Genomic DNA, 19,370 nt, shown 5'->3' on the forward strand with positions numbered 1-19,370 from the left:
CATAATGCTGGAAGGAAATAAGAACGCTGGAGTACTGGCTCGGTATTATGAGGACTTAAGGCACCCTGACACCAACAGAAAAGGGAAAATCGAATTCTGAAATGAATATTCTTCTTTTCTATTTATACAACTGCAAGTTCGTTCATAAATCGGTTTCAGGAATTAATCAATGGGCGAAAAGACTGTGACCGGTATGCCTCACCTTTATATTTTGAATTGGCAGAACTGCACTAGTATGAAGTATGTATACAAGTACTCATTGTTAAGTCAGATATTCACTATGGAAATCAATAATTATTAAAACTGCAACAATTTGCTGTAGATTGTAAGACCTCGGCGGATATGTAATGGTGGACCAGAACTCCATTAAGCGTAGTTATTATGTGAGGCGTGACCCTTCACCTCAATGTACACTCAACGCTGCATCACATTTCTTTCCATTTCTACTCTCTCACTCTCGTCTCCCCTCAGTAAACAAACTAAGTCTGCATCGAATTCATTCTGCCCAGTAACATAAGCAAAGCTCTTCATGTTGAGATTTAGTCCAAAAAAAATGGCACCGACTCGCAATTAAAATTTGGCCATTTCAGCAACTGGATGTATTCAGGCCATACCATCAACCTCCCCACCTGGACGAAGGGAGGGGGAAAAAAGAGCTATTTTGAATGACAGCAATCTGGATGGTTTGCTCCCAATTTCTCATTATTCAAACCAAAATAGGCTATTGTATGGTTCATGGCTGACAGGGGCTGAATTGTAGAATCGGCTTACGGGAGATTGTGATAACAACAACAACAACAACAACAAAAAAGCCGACAATGAGGCTAAAATTACTGCAATTGTTTGCTCCAGAGGGAGCATTCAACCGGGGTCAATAAACACGGTCACAAAAAGATAAATACATCTGTTTCCATGAAGGGTATTCATTAAGATTCACGCTGACATTCTGTTTAGCTTCATATGGAACGACGACAGTGAGTCGTGCAGCAAGCAGCAGATCGGCGACACATTGTAGTGAAATCAAGGATGGGTCCTACATCAAAAGTTTACGAGTGTACAGCCATGCCAGTGGCTCTGTGAGTCCATGCATGTAGGCCGAGTGGCACTGAGTGCTATACATGCTAATGCTCATACATGCTACAACTCTGTGTTTTTTTTTTTTGTTGAATGTCCACTTCCCTCGTCTAATCGATGCTTTGATGATTACCAATCGCTGTGTTTTAATGCTTTGTTCCACTGAAGACATCAGCAGAAGACAGAAGCATCATGCCGAGAACCGAAGGAGCAACAGCGATTCAAGGGGTGCTCCAACGAGTTCAACACCCTGCCAGCTGCCTGCTGTCATCCAAAATCCAACGCAACAATCCCACTTGTTTTGAGGGGCGGTGCCAAATGCTGGGTCACAAAAAAACTTCCCCCCAGTGAGGTGAACTCTGTCATAACCTCAACTTGGTGGTGTTTGATGAGGTTCATCCTCATTTTATTCCAAACTTCTCCAGTGTCTTTCGGAGTCCCAATCTGGTGTTTGATGAAACACAGTTGGTCGTACCGTGAGTGATTGTGTTTTAGCTGAAGACTGACGGAGCAGGGCAGCCTGATCCAGGCACGGACAGAAAGTAGCACATTGTCAAGCTGCTGTTTTTACTGATTCAGATTGTGTATCCTCACTGATGTGCAGAGGTGAATATTCTGCTTTTAATTTCCTGTTTGACTAACAATATGTGAAGAGTTTGTGAGCAGGGGGAGGAGACGTTAGCGCCGACACTGTAGGTCCTAGCTTGTCTCCTTCCACACCATGTTTGCTACTCAGTCAGCTTGCTGATGGCACAGCTGCAGAAATCCCACTCAGGTATTCTAGTCATGTCGCTGTTTCAGCCAGAAGAGACAGATGCAGCGTAGCTTGTTTGACTGGGAGGTGATTAGGTTAGCGTTAGCTTGTTAGCCTGGTAATTTAGCCTATAATGTTGGCAGGGTACACCAACCTCAGCAGAGGCAAAGATGTTAAACATCTGTCAACAGCTGTGGTGAACAATCACTTGCAATTCAAGTACCCTGCATGAGTTCAGGAGTTTAAACTAAACTTTAAATTATTTCTCACAGTGCCGATGTTAACACCTGCTCATCTGAAACCAATGATTATATCTTATTGAGAATATCCTAAAATTTTAAGTGTGATGAAAAACACACTCAAAAGTGGGATTGTTACCCTCATATCCAACTTATTCAAACAGAAATGACTCTGAGTGGAACACTGGGCTCCCTGCACCTCTCCTGGCGGTCCTTGTGGTGTTGGAGAGGCGGAGATTAAGCCCCCATCGCTCCTTGTGACAAGGTTGGCAAACACAAGACAGTGTGTATGAATGAGAGTGTTAATGGGTGGAAGAGGCAACACTGTGAAGTGCTTTGAGTGCCATCAAGGTGGCAGGGAGTTTGAATGCAGCCCATTTACCAGCACCATCTCAACAGCCACACCACCAACAGGGCTTAAAAAGATACAGGAAGAAAAAAGCCTCTACCTTCATTTTCTACAGAGGGAAAAGTCAACATATATCATCTGGTTTTGTGTATTAGAACTCCCAGGGATTAGAATACCATGGGTTAAAAGGAACACACCAATTTTTTAGGAAGTGCGTTTATCATTCATTGTCTCCAGAGCAAGCTAAGCTAAGCCTAGCCTAGCCCAGCCTAGCCTTCTCTCCTCTGTGCTGCATTAGGCAGTGAGACTATCAGAGACCAGCTGAGTGCTTGTCAGCTGACACACTGAATGGTAGTGGATGGGCAGGTTAGCACATCAGGGTTTTGCCTGCATTTATGTCACTAAATGTGCAGAACATTTGTTATTAACTCATCAAAAATCCTGAGATGCTGGGCCTCATGCAGAAACATTTTTGTATTGTTGTCTTACATTTTTTCGTACTTTTAGCATGAGGTGGAGACCTGTGAGGTCAGAGTCCCCAAACTCTCAGAATTACTACAGGAAACATTTGTATTAAGAACCTCATAAACTTGATAAACCACACCTGGCACAGCAAACTGGTCTAATCCACGACCCCCGGGCTTTCCAGCTCAGGTGAAGAGGAGCTCCGTTCGTGAAATACAAGAGGGTCTTTGTAAGCTCTGAAACTGAGGTTGTGTGCGATCAGAACTGGATAACTTGAAACACATGGAAATTAAGGTCATGGGAAAGCCAAAGATTGGAGAGAATGACAGGTGCTGTGATTGTGCACCAACAAAACCTAGGAAAACCAAAGGACCTGTGAGTGGCTGTGTGTGAATGTACCTGTCAGGTGTTCCAGCTAACCTGTGGATACAGCCTTTATGCCTATGGCAGTGAAACAACTCACATAGATTCATATACACTCCAACGACACACCAGCCTCATTTTGTTTCAGGGAAGACTTGTGGGTATTGGTATATTTTCTGCTGCTGTGGGCTGAGAAGACCAGCATTTCCTTCATGCCGCTATGCCTCAACACACAAGCAAACTAATAAGAGAGGATGAGGAGGACGACTGCTGGGCAATCCAAAATCCTGAACATGATCCATTTGAACCACAATACGCAGACGAGGAACTACAGGTTTTAGAGGCTGAGCAGGTTAGGCTGAGGAAGGCCAAGCTAACTAGCCGTCAGCTGGGCTCTGGGAAGGTCTCAGCTCCCTAAAGTGGGCACAGAGGGTCATCTGTTTTCTTGCCTGGCTCTAGGGAGGAGGCCAAATCAGCATATTTCACAGAAAAGTTGGCGTGTTCCTTTAAACTTCATTCATCTTAATTAGATGGACCAACAAGACCTCAAAACCTGGGCATTAAACCAATACTACAATATCTGCATGACTCCTACTAAATGCATGATTTATATTCTGGGTTAGTTTGTGCATTAGCTTTGCTAACGTGGCCTTAAAGGAGCAGAAACTGGAACAGGTACACACTCGTGGTAACAGACTAACACACTGTTTGATTCTTGGCCCCTATTATCCTAAGAATTACAGATTAGGATGGAACCACACTGAAGATGCATTAAGGATGCAAAGCCCTCAGCTGTACAACACATGGCACGTTCACTCTTCCTCTCCCAGCCGCGCCGCTCCAACAGTGCCCGGGAACGCACTCGGGCTTAATGATTTGAGACAGAAGGCCAGATAAATGGGACCAGTTTGGTGAAGGCCAACACAGCGTAATACTGAAAGGACTATGCTACACATACCGGACAAACCGGAGGCGCCCTGCAATCTGATTGCTTCTTTATTCTGCCTCTGGTTGGCATAAACATCTAATAGAGCCTAAAAGCACGAGGTGAGGGAAACACACGCTGGGTAAGTGGTTGAAAATGGGACATGGAAAAGGTTTTAGGACATTCCAAGAACAAAGCATGGAGAGAGTGTCGCTTCTCATCGATAAGATTTGTTCCTGAGCAGTGTGAGAGATTTCCATTTGATAGGGTTGATATGAGCCTGTATGCGTCTCTGGTGTGTGTGTACTCCTATACATACAGTATGCATGAAACAAGAAATATGAGTTCGACACTCTTGTGTATGTGCGTGAGTGTGTGTAGGGTGGGGGGGGTGGGGGGGTGTTGCCACGAACAGGGCCAGCACATATCATCGCTTGCTGGAGATGGAGAGGATGTTTCCTCTGGGGTCAGTAAGCAGCCGTCACTTCACATGAAGCCAGCCAGGAGGGAGGACGTAGAAGGATGAAACGAGGGATGGGTGAGAGACAACACTGCTGATGGAGGACACAGTGGCATGGTGGTGGTGGGAGGGGGGTTCGAAGGAAGGAGGAAGTGCTTCCTCCGGTCAGCATCACGCCAAAAAATTGCACAGCGGAGCTGGAGAAGGAGGGAGAGGGAGCGAAAGAGGAATATGGAGCCTGAAAAATAAGAAGAATCGTGAGGGGAAGGATAAGAGAATATATTCGCCAGAGGGAACGAGGGAGAAGAATGAGGTCAAAACAATGTGGGATTGTTATGTAAAGCTGAGATCAGGCACAGGTCAGCACATCAGACCAAACACAACCGATAGGAGCCAGGCAGTTCAGGAGAATAAAAATAAATGACGAATACAGGAATCCAATCATCCGTTATCTTCTTCACTGCAAACAGACTCACCTATACCACCTCCCTCGTAAAGATACACTCCAAAATGCCACTGGATTTAACGGAGAATAAAAGGAAATGATCGACGTCTGTTTATTGCCATCTCCCCCTCTCAGTAAATGCTTCTTCCCGTTCAACAGTATTTCTTCATTTATGGATTTTAATAGGAAGAGCGTGATCATCATATTGACCGGCCAGCTCAGATTCTAATGGGACTCTTAAATCCCAGAAACACACTGTATTTCCAGGGTGAGTTACAGGCAAATTAACATGGAGAGGAAGGCCAGTGAGTGTGTGTGTGTGTGTGTGTGGGGGGGGGGTACAATTGCTCAAATGACTGTTGGACGTTTAGGGATGAGTGGAGAGCTGGAGCTGGCGACACAAGAGGAGCGAAGAGGCAATAAAGGATTTCCATCAGGAGCAGAAAGAGAATGAGCTGGGTTGGAGTGGGCTGGGGGTGGGGGGGCTTCCAATTGTACTCTCCCTCCATTATAAGAATCATAAAATAGTTTTAATGACCAAATATTGAAGTCTTTGAAACAAGATACCGGATCATATTAGAAGTGTTATGGCTCACACAGCCAGATTGTGTGGTGCCATAAATGCATCAGGCCCACTGGTGCTTGTGTGCGTCTTTGTGAGAAAGTGAAGGATGTTCGTTGATCCGCTATGAACGAACAACCCCTCCAGACGAGCAGAGCCACGCCAGCCGCTGGGACGGCAGGACATCACACAGCCAACATTGGGTGGCACATTTCCACAGCGTCTGTTTCCCTCCACTTAGAGGTTGTCTCAAACCTTATTTCCCGGTGTTTGTTGTCAGACTAAGTTCGTTCTGCACACTTGCGTTAGTGGATCAAATAAATCGGCGTGTGGTTTGATAATCGTGCGGTATGGAGACGGAGAATCGCTCCGAGCATCACACAGCACCACTGAAACGACTCGTCACCCTCACAGTTTGATCCATTTGTTTTTAGAAGGAGTTCAAAACCGCGGCATGATTGAATTATTGAAGAGCTTTAATACCGAACAGTGGAGATGCCACAGCTGCTCACTTTGCCGACTACTTTTCCCATTAATTGATTAGCGGAGTGTCGAAGACGTTGTTTACCTGCAACCTTTGTCGGTTATTCAGTTCTTTCAGCGCGACAGAAGTAAACTCGAGTCACAAACTCCACTGAAAAAGTTGACCTGAGAAGACCGGCCCAGTCTGGGTATGTGGTCGGCGTGACAAAACGCAAGCCGGAGCCAAAATATATAAATGACAAAGTGAGCCTGAGCTCATCATCTGATAGCCGGGACAAGTTAGTTACATACGAAGTCTTCTCTCTCTTCGATAACACGACCGCCACTATCATCTGACACTGAATGTAATGCACTGCTGGTGAACAGACAAAAATTGTGCATTGAAGTTTTCGGTAATTGAATTTTCAAAAGTCATTGCATTAATGCGATATGCAGATTCAGAAGAGGTTGCAATTTCTAAAATGGTTGAGGAAATTGTCACCACCATCACCCCCCCCCCCCCTGTTAACACACACACACACACACACACACACACACACACACACACACACACACACACACACACAAAACTCCTATTTCACATTGCTGGTGGCATTCCTGCGCCAGCCTCAGAGGAAGATGCAACAATACACCTCAGATGGTTTGTGTTACAAAGGCGGTGTGGAAGCACTCCTCATATTTGAGCCGATTATTCAAATGTCTCCATGACACGACCTGCCAGAATCTAAATACCCTTGACAAACCTGCTGGTGGTGAGAGGGAGGACGGCGACGCATCCTCATCCCATGAATAGCGGATGCGGTTGAGGACATGAAACACTAAACATATCTTTTGAAGCAAACTTTCAAGACCCTCTAAGGCATACTTGACAAACTGAGGAGCCATCACGTTTAGATGGTGTATGTAAATATGGCAGGCATGCGGGAAGAAAATCAGGGTGAAAAATAGCTGTGGCAGAAATCTTTTTGAGATATTTCAGGGCTTGCGCTAAATATATATAAAGGTGAAAAACACAATTGTAACAGCCCCCCAAGCTGCTAAAGTTGGGTTTTCTCCTTAAATGTTACCCGGAGTGTTTCATATAATTCATGAACCATCTGTGGAAAGCTTCCATTTTCTAGGAAATGTGTTTATAAAAAGGTTTCCATGCACCGAGACTCGAGCAGATGCAGCGTTCACTTGTAGAGAGAGGACGATTGTGGGTCTTGTAGGGGGGGCGAGTTGTGGTGACGAGGCTTTAATGGATCAACAGTGACTAAAATGGCATCGTTGTCCATTTGTAGGGTTTTTGCCGATCTACTCCAGCGATCTAGAGCAGAGCGCCGCAGCAACGAGGAGTTTCTGTTCACCAACCTGGACGTTAGCATTGCCATCGGCTCCCTAAAGCAAAAGCTGATGGGGTTTTTGAATATCGCCAAAATTGAGGCAAACAAAGTTGAAAGAGACGCTCATGTTTCGTTCAGATAAAACATTAAGATAAACCCCACCGATGAACGTCGTTTGTGACGCACAAAGCTAACGTTAGGCTAACGAACTAGCCAATGATCAAATAAGTTTTTCCATATATGTTTGTATTTTTTGCTTATTCAACATACTGTAACTTTCTAGATACCATTTACCTTCCATTCACCTCAATATCCCTCAAAATCTCTTTAGTTTCATTTAGGTACTGGTTAGCAACCGTCTTTTTTTTTAAGACAGTTGTTTTACATTCACAATCAATGCATTTCTTACTATAAAACAAAAAGGTTAACGGTAGCAAGTAGTCACGGTATTAAATCATTCGTTATCATAATCAGAATAGGAATCAAATCTGAGGAGCCTAAACATTCCCACTCCCGGGAAAGTCTCCGCCACAGAAGCTTTTTCGACCATTTTAAAAGGCAGAGCTGTCCTCTTCCGTCGCAAAGGGATCTCATTACCTGTCATTGCACTTCTCCACAGGAGAGGGAAAATGGAAACATCATTTTTACTTAAATAAAGAACAGATGAACAGGAAAGGGCATATCAGCGAAGTCATTCACACATATCTAACCTTTCTGGCTGTCGATGACGAAGTTGCCCTCCTCATTTCCTGTGGTGATCCTGTACGTGATGCCGTCCCCATCAGGGTCCTTCGCCAGCACCGTAGCCACAAGTGTGTTTGGGCCCGCGTCCTCGGAGACAAACGTCCGATAGCTGAAAAACACAAACGCAATCAACCCTTCACATTTACCCCTCAGCATGAGAAATTGTGGCAATGAATCGAGAAAATTGTGATTTTTGCAGCCACCAAAGGTGCTCCCTGTTTGCAGAATATACGGTTTTATGGCACTTCTGCAACAGTTTGTTTATGGCTGAGCTCCGCCTGTTGCATTCACTGCCAATGTTGCATTCGAGGAAAGTCATGTTGGGTTCACTGGTAACGTGTTTGTTCACAATTTCCAAAAGTGCAGTCATATATTTTCATAACCCAGTTATGGTTTGAAATTTGGTCAATAAGATCAAGGACACAATATCTGATGTCATGTCGTGAGATGAAAATAACGGATTTTGCAGGATTTTTGGCCAAAATATTAAGAAGATCTTTTACTACCAGGGCCTACAGCGGCCATTTGGAATTTAGGGCTCTCACCAAGTTTGCCCACATTTCCACAAAGGGGCTACATTTGTTACTGAAACTTCCCGGATGATAAATCCACAGAGAACCTAATCCATGGACTGCGGAGTCCAATGTCAGGAGCTTGCTGGAAATGACCCAACGCTCACCAGTACCACGGAGGAGGTTCTGAACAGCTAAAACCCAAATCAAACCCAAGGGGCCTGAGCGCCGGTTTCCAACACAGCAGGAAGAGGGACGGGGGAAAGAACTGTAGGCACGAATATTTGCTCTGACAGCAATGCTTTAACAATTCTGTTGAAAACTTTTAAGCATGTGTGATAGATACAAAAGTATGAACTTAGATCTCTGCACAGCATTAGAAGAAATGTGTGTAAAGTGCATTCCAGCTAACTCAGTCGCTTGTCTTGCCATGCATTTTTCATCAGCCTCCGCATAGCAATCTGAGTTTAGCTTCTTGCTCTGGAATTCTCCTTCAGTTTTGTCTTTGTATCTTGAACGCTTTGAACTTCAGCTTTGAACTCTCCTTTGGCCTTACACATACATTTTTCTGAACCACTGATGTGCTTGAAAGCAAAACTTTTCTTGAAAGGATGGCCTCTGTAACTTGTTGACACGAGATTCACACTCGAGATACAATTCAGCCTCAGCTCTGTGAGGGTAGAAGAAAAACCGCCCATAATAACACACGCCAGCATTTCTGGGCGATTAATTCAGTCTAAAAATGAGCATTGCCATCAAGATGAAGATTTCAGGACGATCATGTGCTAAATGAAGAGTTTGTGTTGAAAATCTTGATTCGAGAGGCTGTAATCCTCATCTATAATTGTACTGTCATATCTTGTCTTCAGAGATTGGAAGTACAAATAATACTTTGCTACTGTACTATTTTTCAGCTAAGTTTTTACTTTTACCTCAGTTTGGCACTAATTACTGTACTTTCTGCTACTCAGATGTACAAAAAACAAGCTTGTTATTTTAGTTTGATGGGCAACAGATAAAACAAGTTGTGAGATGTGACAAGGAAAAGAGAGGAGAGTTTTCTTTGAGGGGGTCGATCGCTTTATTACTGTCCTACGTTGACATGGGAGACGACACGGATGAAAGTGAGCCAGCCAGCACAGCAGGCAAAGCTCAAAAAACCCAGTACTTTCTACTTTATAGCTTTGAGTACATTAAGGAGCCTGAACTGTCTGCTCCAAAACATGTTCTTTCCTGGTTTGGTGAAGACCGTGGGCCCAATATCATGTATCCTGCCATGAGATCTATGTGTTGTTGTGGACTCCATTTTGACCAAGGACAAACTTTGAGAAGTGCTAGTGTCCATTTCTGAAAAAGGACAGGGGAGAGGATTGAAGAGAAGATCTGCTCTGACAGCAATGCTTTTACAATCCCGCTCCAAAATGTAGCGGGATCTTAGTTAGTCTGGTGAAAATCAGCCTTAGATTTGTTGTGGAAGCCCGCTACCGGACAAGCAGACCAACGCCATCGTCAATGGTAGAGGTAGTAAAGATTTATTAATGTAGGAAAATGCCACAATGGTCCGCAGCATCCTGGTCTGTGGGTGAGCAGACTGTTGCAGGCATATTTTAATCCCGGCCAACTAACCGACTCTCTCTAGCTCCTTTTAGCGTAGCGAGCGTAAAAGTAGTGTCTGCGTGTCGTTGTTCATGGGTGAGTCACTGTCTGGTGACTCTGACAGCCTGACATGAACTTCTTCTCATCTGCCACTCTGCCACTGCAATGACATTTATTCATTTTTCTCGAGGAAAAAAAAAAAAAAAAAAAAGGTAGTCATTAGGAGTAGAGCGGCGCGATCATGTTCTGTCACCGTCGTCTTTTTGCCCCAACAACTGTTTGACTAGTTCTGCCTGGGAGCCGCAGTGATGTGCCACTCGTCTGCTCTGTTTGAAGAGTGTGGCAGCGTTCAAGCAATTTCAGCTGACTCTCAGCCTGCAGATCAATATGCGAGTCAGGTAAGGGAAATGATGTCGTTTCTGTGAGGATGCATAGGACGCATTAATCAAAGGGCTTCCTCTGCTGGTCTAAGGAGGATATCTGGGAGATCATTGGATAATTGATCGTATTTATCTCACCTGAAAGCCAGAAGGAACTAAGGCTTCCTTGTGCATTTGTGCTCGCAGTTTGATGGCAAAATTACAGATGCTGTCTGTGCGGTTGAATTTAAGCATGACTCTTTCACACAGCCCACTAAGCCTCTTTTGTCCTGACTCCCCAAATTACCTCGACTCCGGCATTACAGATGCAGACAGAGTAACCATTAAAGATTCAAATGGAGTCAGCTTACAATTAGGCTTACGATAACAAGGAGCCTGATTTAGCTGCTAACGCTGAGGTTGGACTGCATTTCACTGCTCAGCACATCAACTTTTTATGGTGTTTCCAGAAGTAACAGCAGTGAGAGGATAATTGAAATCACTTCCAGGGAAGTTTCGCTGAGTGTCTAAGCCCCCGAACAAAATCTCACACTTACAAATATTTGCACCTGGATGATTTCCACTGAGCGGCTCTCTTCCGTATGGTTGAACTTCTGATAATGTTAGAGTGGAGTTTTGAGTCCCTTTGTGTGTGTGTGTGTGTGTGTGTGTGTGTGTGTGTGCGTGTGCGCACGCTCGCTTGGCACTGTTTGTGTCTAACTTATTTCTTCTTTGCAAACAGCATAGTTCGATTTCCATTATCAGATAAAGGCCTTCATAACATGGTCTGGGTGACTACTCTAATATATTGGAAGTATTCCGAGACATAAATCACAAATCACATTTACAGAATGGGAAACCACCTTTTCATGCTTCTTGATAGCAGAGTTCGTTCACAGTAAACATTTGAAACAACATCAGTGTTTATTCCTCCTCCTGGAGCCGTCACCTCATCGTGGTGGAGGAGCTCGAGTGCCCTCAGGACCCTAGGAGCTATGCTGTCGGGGGCATTTTGCCCCTGGTAGGGTCACCCAAGGCAGACTGGTCCTAGGCTAAGGGCCAGACAAAGAACGGTTCAAAAGACCCTTCATGGGAAGAAAATCAAGGTGTACCCAGCCCGGAGGGTGACCCCCCCCCCCCCGAGCCAGGCCTGGGGTAGGGGCCCGTGGGCGAGTGCCTGGTGGTTGGGCCTTAGCCCATGGAGTCTGGCTGGGCCCAGCCCGAAAAGGTTACATGGACTCGTCCCCCCATGGACCCACCACCTGCAGGAGGAACCGGAAGGGTCCGGTGCAGTGTGGTTTGGTTGTGTTGTGGGGGGGTCCTGCCTCAGGTGGAGGAGTATAAGTATCTTGTTCAAGAGTCAGGTTAGGATGGAGCGTGAGATTGACAGGCGGATTGGGGCGGCGTCCGCAGTGATGCGGGTGCTAAACCGGTCCGTTGTGGTGAAGAGGGTCCTCAACCCAAAGGCGAGGTTCTCGATTTACCGGTCAATCTTCGTTCCAACCCTCACCTGTGGTCATGAGCTCTGGGTAATGACCGAAAGAACAAGATTGCAAACACAAGCGGCCGAAATGAGTTTCCTCCTCAGGGAGGCTGGGCTCTCTCTTAGAGACAGGGTGAGAAGCTCAGTCACTCAGGAGGGACTCAGAGTAGAGCTGCTGCTCCTCCATGTAGAGGAGTCAGTGGAGGTGGTTCAGGCATCTGGTGAGGACGCCTCCCTCAGGAGGTGTTCCAGGCATGTCCGACCAGGAGGAGGCGATGGGGCCGACCCAGGACACGCTGGAGGGATTATATTTCTCGGCTGGCCTGGGAACGGCTCAGGATTCCCCCGGAAGAGCTGGGGGAAGTGGCTGGGGAGAGGACAGGCTGGGCTTCCTTGCTGAGGCTGCTGCCCCCGTGACCCGGACCAACCGGATAAGAGGAGGACGATGAAGATGAAGACAAAACCACTTCTTTATGCTTCTTGATGGCAGAGTTCGTTCACAGTTTGAAATAACATCAGTGTTGATTTTGTCTGATCTTTGCATTCTATTGTTATTCTTTGGCAACATATTTTACCTAAAACATCATGGAAAGAGAGCCAAGTGAATCGAGGTAATTTCTGAAATCTCAGACAGTGACTTGGCATTTATCCCTGAGTGCTCATCATGTTCATCTGCTGTCATTATCATCACCGCCGCTGTGATTTGAACGTCTCTCGTCCTTTGCTGTTTCACACATGGATGCCTCAGATTTCAGCGCTGGTTGACATGTTCACACTTCTAGATGAAACCCAGTTGAATGAGTACAGTCACTTTTGTTTTGTTTTAAAGTAGAGGAAGAAGAAAGAAAAATAAACAAGTGCTGACTAAAAGAGAGACATCCTTCCTAGAAGTGGAGTGGAGTGAAGTCCTAATTTTCAAATAAAACCAACCGAGCAGCAACAGAACGAGTCCTGAAAACCCAGTAACAAGTAAGCATTACTCAACGCCCAGTTCCTTCGCCTCAAAGTCTGTGAGTTTCTGGTTGAAAGCCTGAAATAAAGTCTGTTCTTAACACAAGATAAAGGTTGCGGTTTCAAGGCTTAATGTGCTTAAAAATGGAGGTCGCTAACAAGTTGCTACACCAGACTACGGTTGTTGTGGGCATTAAGCATCGTCATGGGGGTGATGCTTCAAAAAACATCAATGTTGTGTTCATTAGTGAAGATGATCTTGCTGAATAAAATATCTCAAACTCAAGTGCTGTCTACCACTGTGTGTGTGTGTGTGTGTGTGTGTGTGTGTGTGTGTGTGTGTGTAAGCATGCAGATTGAACATTTGTGGGAAACGTGTGCTCATGTACATGCCTGGTGTGTTGCGTACCTCACAAAGATAAGGTTGCGTGTCAAAATGAATCATGTCATGGCTACAGGAGCTGAGCCTGGTAAGAGTACAGGAGCTCAAAAACAATGCGTGTGTAAGATATACCATCAAAACACACGGGGAGAGTTTGTCAGCCAGACCACAAATTTACACCAACACTCTGATGCCACATTTTAAGGTTAATCCTTCTTGACATTTAAATTCCCCTAAACTCAACAAATACTCCTCTCTGATGCTTTCAAGCACATGCATGTAGGCGTCGACTGAATGAGCGACTGCCTGTGCGAGGGTCTGAAAGAGACGAGGATCAGGACGGTTCACCGAGAGCAACAAACACACCAGATGCCTTTTGAAATCACATTTGGGCTCCGGCACAGCTCTAATTTGGCCTGATCAATGCAGCAATCAATTTAAAACCACCTCAGACATACACCACCACACACTAATTACTTTTTAACCTTTTTGTTTCACTTTGTTTTCTTTCTGTTTGTCCGGGGAGAAAAATGGATGTGTCCCTTAGGCCTGTGTCAGTTGTGAAAATTAATTACTGAATTTAATTATTGAGTTCATTTAGTTTGGGGAATGGAGAAATGGGGGAAAGATAGCTGTGCGTGCGTGTGTGTGTGAGTGTGTGTGTGTTGAACCATTGTGCATCAGGAGCAGGATTAGTTTGACTGTTGCTGGCTGATTGTGTTATTTTTTTATCTGGACGGCCCCTCCAGTGATTCATTATTAATCAGTGATTCCATGACTTGCTTCCATTGGTTAAATTACTACATGCATTCTATGAAAAATGCATGTAGTAATTGCGTGTGTTTAGTCACTTGTGTACGGCCCACAGGGAGCCTGACACGGTGACTGAGAGCAGGGAGACTTGGCAGCGACTCCACTTCCATACTTACATGCACTAAATATTTCCCCATTAATATGACAATATTGAGATTATGTTGTTTACATGGCAAAGGAAAATTAATATTTCACTAATAATCTTGTTTATATGCAGCCATGCAAGTCGTGAGGTTTGTCAAGGAGGGAACGAAAGTTCGCTGTTCATTTACTCAGGAGTACTGCAGTATTACACACTACAAGACTGCAGTTATATCTCAAGTGCATCTATGAAAGGAAGTCTTGTTCACATGAAGATGGTTTTTGTCCTCCATCGCCTCTTTGTGACTCCTGAATGAAGAAGGAGCCAGCCACGTACTAACCCTAACCCTTGAGGTCAATGGAGACTGTTGGCAAACAACAGAACTGAGAACAACAGCAGAACTGAGAGCAACATCAGAACTTAGAACAACATCAGGAGTGAGAACAACTGCAGAACTGAGTGCAACATCAGTAGTTAGAACAACATCAGAACTTAGAACAGCAGAACTGAGAACAGCAGCAGAACTGAGAACAGCAGCAGAACTGCCCTTAAACCTCCTTTTACATACTCTCAAAGTCATGGTCTGCTGTCATCCACCTCTTCTTTACTCAGCCGCGTTCTCTGTCACCCACAAACACTCTGATTTGAGTTCAAAACAAACTCACACACCTCATCGCTGGTGGAACCAACGAGCTAACACTCGGTGAACTCCACGTGTTCTTGTTTGCTTTCTTTTAGCTCGAATCCAAAGCTGTTGCTTCATCATTTGCCCTACGCGGTCGACAAGCATTTTAAGAAGTTTACTGGATTGAAAACGTAAATAAATAAAAGGGTGAAAAGAGGTCAGAGGAGAAGATGATGTGGAAACGAGGGTGTTGAAAAAACAGAGCAAACGGGAAATGTTCCGTTACCAGTCGCAGCTGTCATGTGGCATCACGTTTACCAGACAGAGCGCCGCAAGCTACGCCACAGGTCGTCGTGTCAACTTGATGTACAACTATGAATCAAGCTTTGCAAGCCAGAGTTCACAAGGAGTAATTAGGAGAAACTAAACAGTGATCATCACCATGGCAACCTCAAAGCACAGTTGAAGCCCCCCACCCCCCCCACCCCCCCTGTTGACCCAGACCTGTTTGACCCTCCTCTCTCAAATGAATTCATCATCTGATCAGCTGGAGTCAGAGATGGAACCAGTCTACCCAGTGGAGGAACTCATCCTGTTATTGGGATGATTTTCAGCAGGGTTTTCTGCTTCTCCCTGCACTGTATATTTTTTAATATCTCTGTCATTTTTGTATATACTTGTTTTTTAAAACAGTGCAAAATGAACTAAAACTGAAAAACCCCGACCCAGAGGAAATTAAGACTCAGGCATGCACCGAGATCCAATCACTCCGACCATATTTACCCAAAATTGAAATCCTGGCACCCCGCCTGATGTTGGTATAAAAATAAAAAAGGGACTAATTTGGCCTTTGCAAACAAAATAATGTAGGTGTTTATTTGCATCCAGAGCAGGGAAATGAGATTTCAATCTGTGAGGATTCTGACAGCTTATATCGACGTGTGATGTGTGTTTACACGTGAGCTTTGAGTTACGACCTGCTGCTCTTGTGTCTGCTGAATATTTTGGGAGTTTTATCTGCTGAATCTTTGTGTTTCTTACCTTAAAATACGTTGTTTGAGCATCTACGTAACGCTTCACCGCCTATCAGAGGAAGTACCAGACGATCTATTGTGCGAGGCAGCTCGCATCGCTGTTCAGGATTGAGGTAGTGGTTTCTAACATTTGTGGCCTCTGATGTCTCACAAAAAGCAGTGTGTAGTTGCAGCGTCTGAGGTTTAATTCAATAACAGAGTAGAGATCAATAGACACAAAACGTCACAAATCCCAGGTGGATGGGAAACAAAAGGGAAGACAAGGAACGATCGACCAGAGAGGGGTGGAATTTCCCAACTTTGTCAGGAAGGTGTTCATTATTCACCCTCCCTAACAGCCCCCCCCCCCCCCCCCCAAATGCTGCATCAAGGATTTTCATTCTCAGACTGACTAATTTGACGCAGCACTGTACTTCCAAACTTCAGCCCACAAAACGTTTGCTGACTACTGCAGGAGTGTGTTTGACCACTAAAACATGGCCGACCCAGTAAGAGAGGATCCTGACTGGATCTGTTTAACTACTTTCAGCTAGGGCTGGGCAATATGACCAAAATTGTATATCCCGATATCGCTCATTGTATATCCTGATACAATATACATCACGATATCGCTCATTTTATATCCTGATACGATATACATCACGATATAGCTCATTTTATATCCTGATACGATATACATCACGATACAGCTCATTTTATATCCTGATACGATATACATCACGATATAGCTCATTTTATATCCTGATACGATATACATCAGGATATAGCTCATTTTATATCCTGATACGATATACATCACAATATAGCTCATTTTATATCCTGATACGATATACATCAGGATATAGCTCATTTTATAACAATATACATCAGGATATAGCTCATTTTATAACAATATACATCAGGATATAGCTCATTTTATAACAATATACATCACGATATAGCTCATTTTATATCCTGATACGATATAATCACGATATAGCTCATTTTATATCCTGATACGATATACGTCATGATATAGCTCATTTTATATCCTGATACGATATACATCACGATATAGCTCATTTTATAACAATATACATCACGATGTAGCTCATTTTATAACAATATACATCACGATGTAGCTCATTTTATAACAATATACATCAGGATATAGCTCATTTTATAACAATATACATGACGATATAGCTCATTTTATATCCTGATACGATATAATCACGATACAGCTCATTTTATATCCTGATACGATATACGTCAGGATATAGCTCATTTTATAACAATATACATCACGATGTAGCTCATTTTATAACAATATACATCACGATATAGCTCATTTTATAACAATATACATCACGATATAGCTCATTTTATATCCTGATACGATATAATCACGATACAGCTCATTTTATATCCTGATACGATATACGTCATGATATAGCTCATTTTATATCCTGATACGATATACATCACGATATAGCTCATTTTTGGTAAATTCAATGAATGAACAGTTTATTCTATGTTTATTTCTTCCTCCACTTTCGCCCGGCACTCATCATATAAAGCAGGTAACACAAAGCTACTGATGTGTTTTCGGCTGGGCATTTCATATCTAGGGTCGAGCATTTGCACCAACTCAAGAAACCCCCGTTTCTCTACCGTGTAGATTGGAATCATATCTTCACAGATGTGCTTGGCAACGGCCGTGGTTATTTCCTTGGCTATATGGTGTGCCACGAGTAAAAGCCTTTTCTTCCTCCATGGCTGTGTATGTTTTAGCCACGTGCCTGGGCTTGCCGTAAAGCCTGTTTTGCAACACCACGATATAAACGATAGAGTTTAACATTAAACAATAGACATTTTCTATCGTCCAGACGATATATATCGTGATATCGCCCAGCCCTACTTTCAGCTGGTCTCTGAGGGTCCCAGCTCCTGAATGTAGCACAGAGGAGAGACGGGTCTCTGTCTTCTTGTCTGGCTCTGGGAATGATGGACAATTAGCACATTTCCCAAAAAGTTGGCGTGTGTGTGTGTGTGTGTGTGTGTGTGTGTGTGTGTGTGTTTAAGGTGACCAAAGTGATTTTCCCTCTTCAACTGATACATAATTTCATTTTGAATAAATCAAAAATCAGACAGGATGTCAATCCTCTCTCAGTCATCGTGTCCCAGCTCCTGCATGAAAAAGCTTAAACCATCTCTACCTGCAGAAGCTGGAACAGGAACATTCTGTTGACACACCCGAGCTCCAAATGCTGCTGATGTTGCTTTCAGGAGCGATCACTGCCCTACGATTAAGGCAGTAGATCTGACTATAATTGTGTTTTCCGTTGAAAGGGTTGCTGAAATATATTCTTATTGCTTGTAAGTCAATAATGGCGTCATTATTTCAGCTGCCACCTTGGTGATGGAAAACGGCACTCAGAGCAAGTTAAAGTGTAATTCAAACGAATAAGTACAGACGCGATTGCAAATTGTGTGAGGTCAACAAGTGCAAGGCTTTAGTGCTCTGACTTGTCTCTGAATTAGGTTTGAATTAAGATCAAAGGGCTTACAGAACAATGACACCGCTTCGAAATTACTGGGGGGGGGGGGGGTGTCCTCATACGCCAGGGTGCTCTTACAAGTTGGGATCAGTCCAGCGCAGTTTTGGTGTGCAGCTACGTTGCCATGGTGACGCATCATCGAGAGTCTGTGGCGATGGACTTCCACACTCGTTTGCTTCCTTACTCAAGGAGGACCTGGTTGGATCATCGAGAGTGAACATGTGAAAATGTCTGTTTCCTGAAAGACACACGTGACTTTTTGGGAATACGTCTACTGACCATCATTATTAGTGGCAGACAAGCAGAGACCCTCTCTTCTCTCCTACGGAGCTCTGGACCCCCACCAGACCGCTGACTGCTAGTTAGCCTCCCCTCTCAAAAGGTATCAAAAACACTTTAAGATAATCTTTGTCTGCATCACCGGATCTACGGCGGTGCTCAACAATCCCTGTGGAAAAACAAAAAAATCCTGACAATGTCAGGATTTTTTTTTTAGAGTGGTGATACGTCGCTGGAACCACTTTCCTGACCAGATCCAATGGTGTGACCCGGTACCTTAAAAGTTCCATCATAAAAGTCAAACAGACAGCGACTGTAGCTACTAATCATTGCTAACCTTGTAAGAGAGGATGAGGAGAATCCCTTCTAGACATCATGAACTGGAATATTCACAGAGGAGCGACTGCTGGCTCTGGAAGCCTGAGAGCAAGACAGGCTGAGTTCCAGGTATGGATCTGACAAGACGACAGTTTGGGAGTGAAGATTTTCACAGTGAATTCCATCATAGCCCCTTCCATTAATGCAG

General features: G+C 44.2%; 1 protein-coding gene across 1 annotated transcript in view; it reads right to left on the minus strand.

The window, feature by feature from the left end:
* Positions 1–19,370, minus strand: part of LOC147269765 (neural-cadherin) — a 280,583-nt gene that overhangs the window by 163,071 nt on the left and 98,142 nt on the right. Inside the window, exon 7 of the mRNA XM_086190512.1 lies at positions 8,155–8,297. Within this exon, the coding sequence (XP_086046638.1) occupies positions 8,155–8,297 (143 nt within the window). The remainder of the gene's footprint in view (positions 1–8,154; positions 8,298–19,370) is intronic.

Source organism: Aulostomus chinensis, chromosome 2 (assembly GCF_037954235.1).
Source record: "Aulostomus chinensis isolate RoL2024-O1b breed Wild chromosome 2, RoL_Achi_v1.0, whole genome shotgun sequence".
Classification (NCBI taxonomy): domain Eukaryota; kingdom Metazoa; phylum Chordata; class Actinopteri; order Syngnathiformes; family Aulostomidae; genus Aulostomus; species Aulostomus chinensis.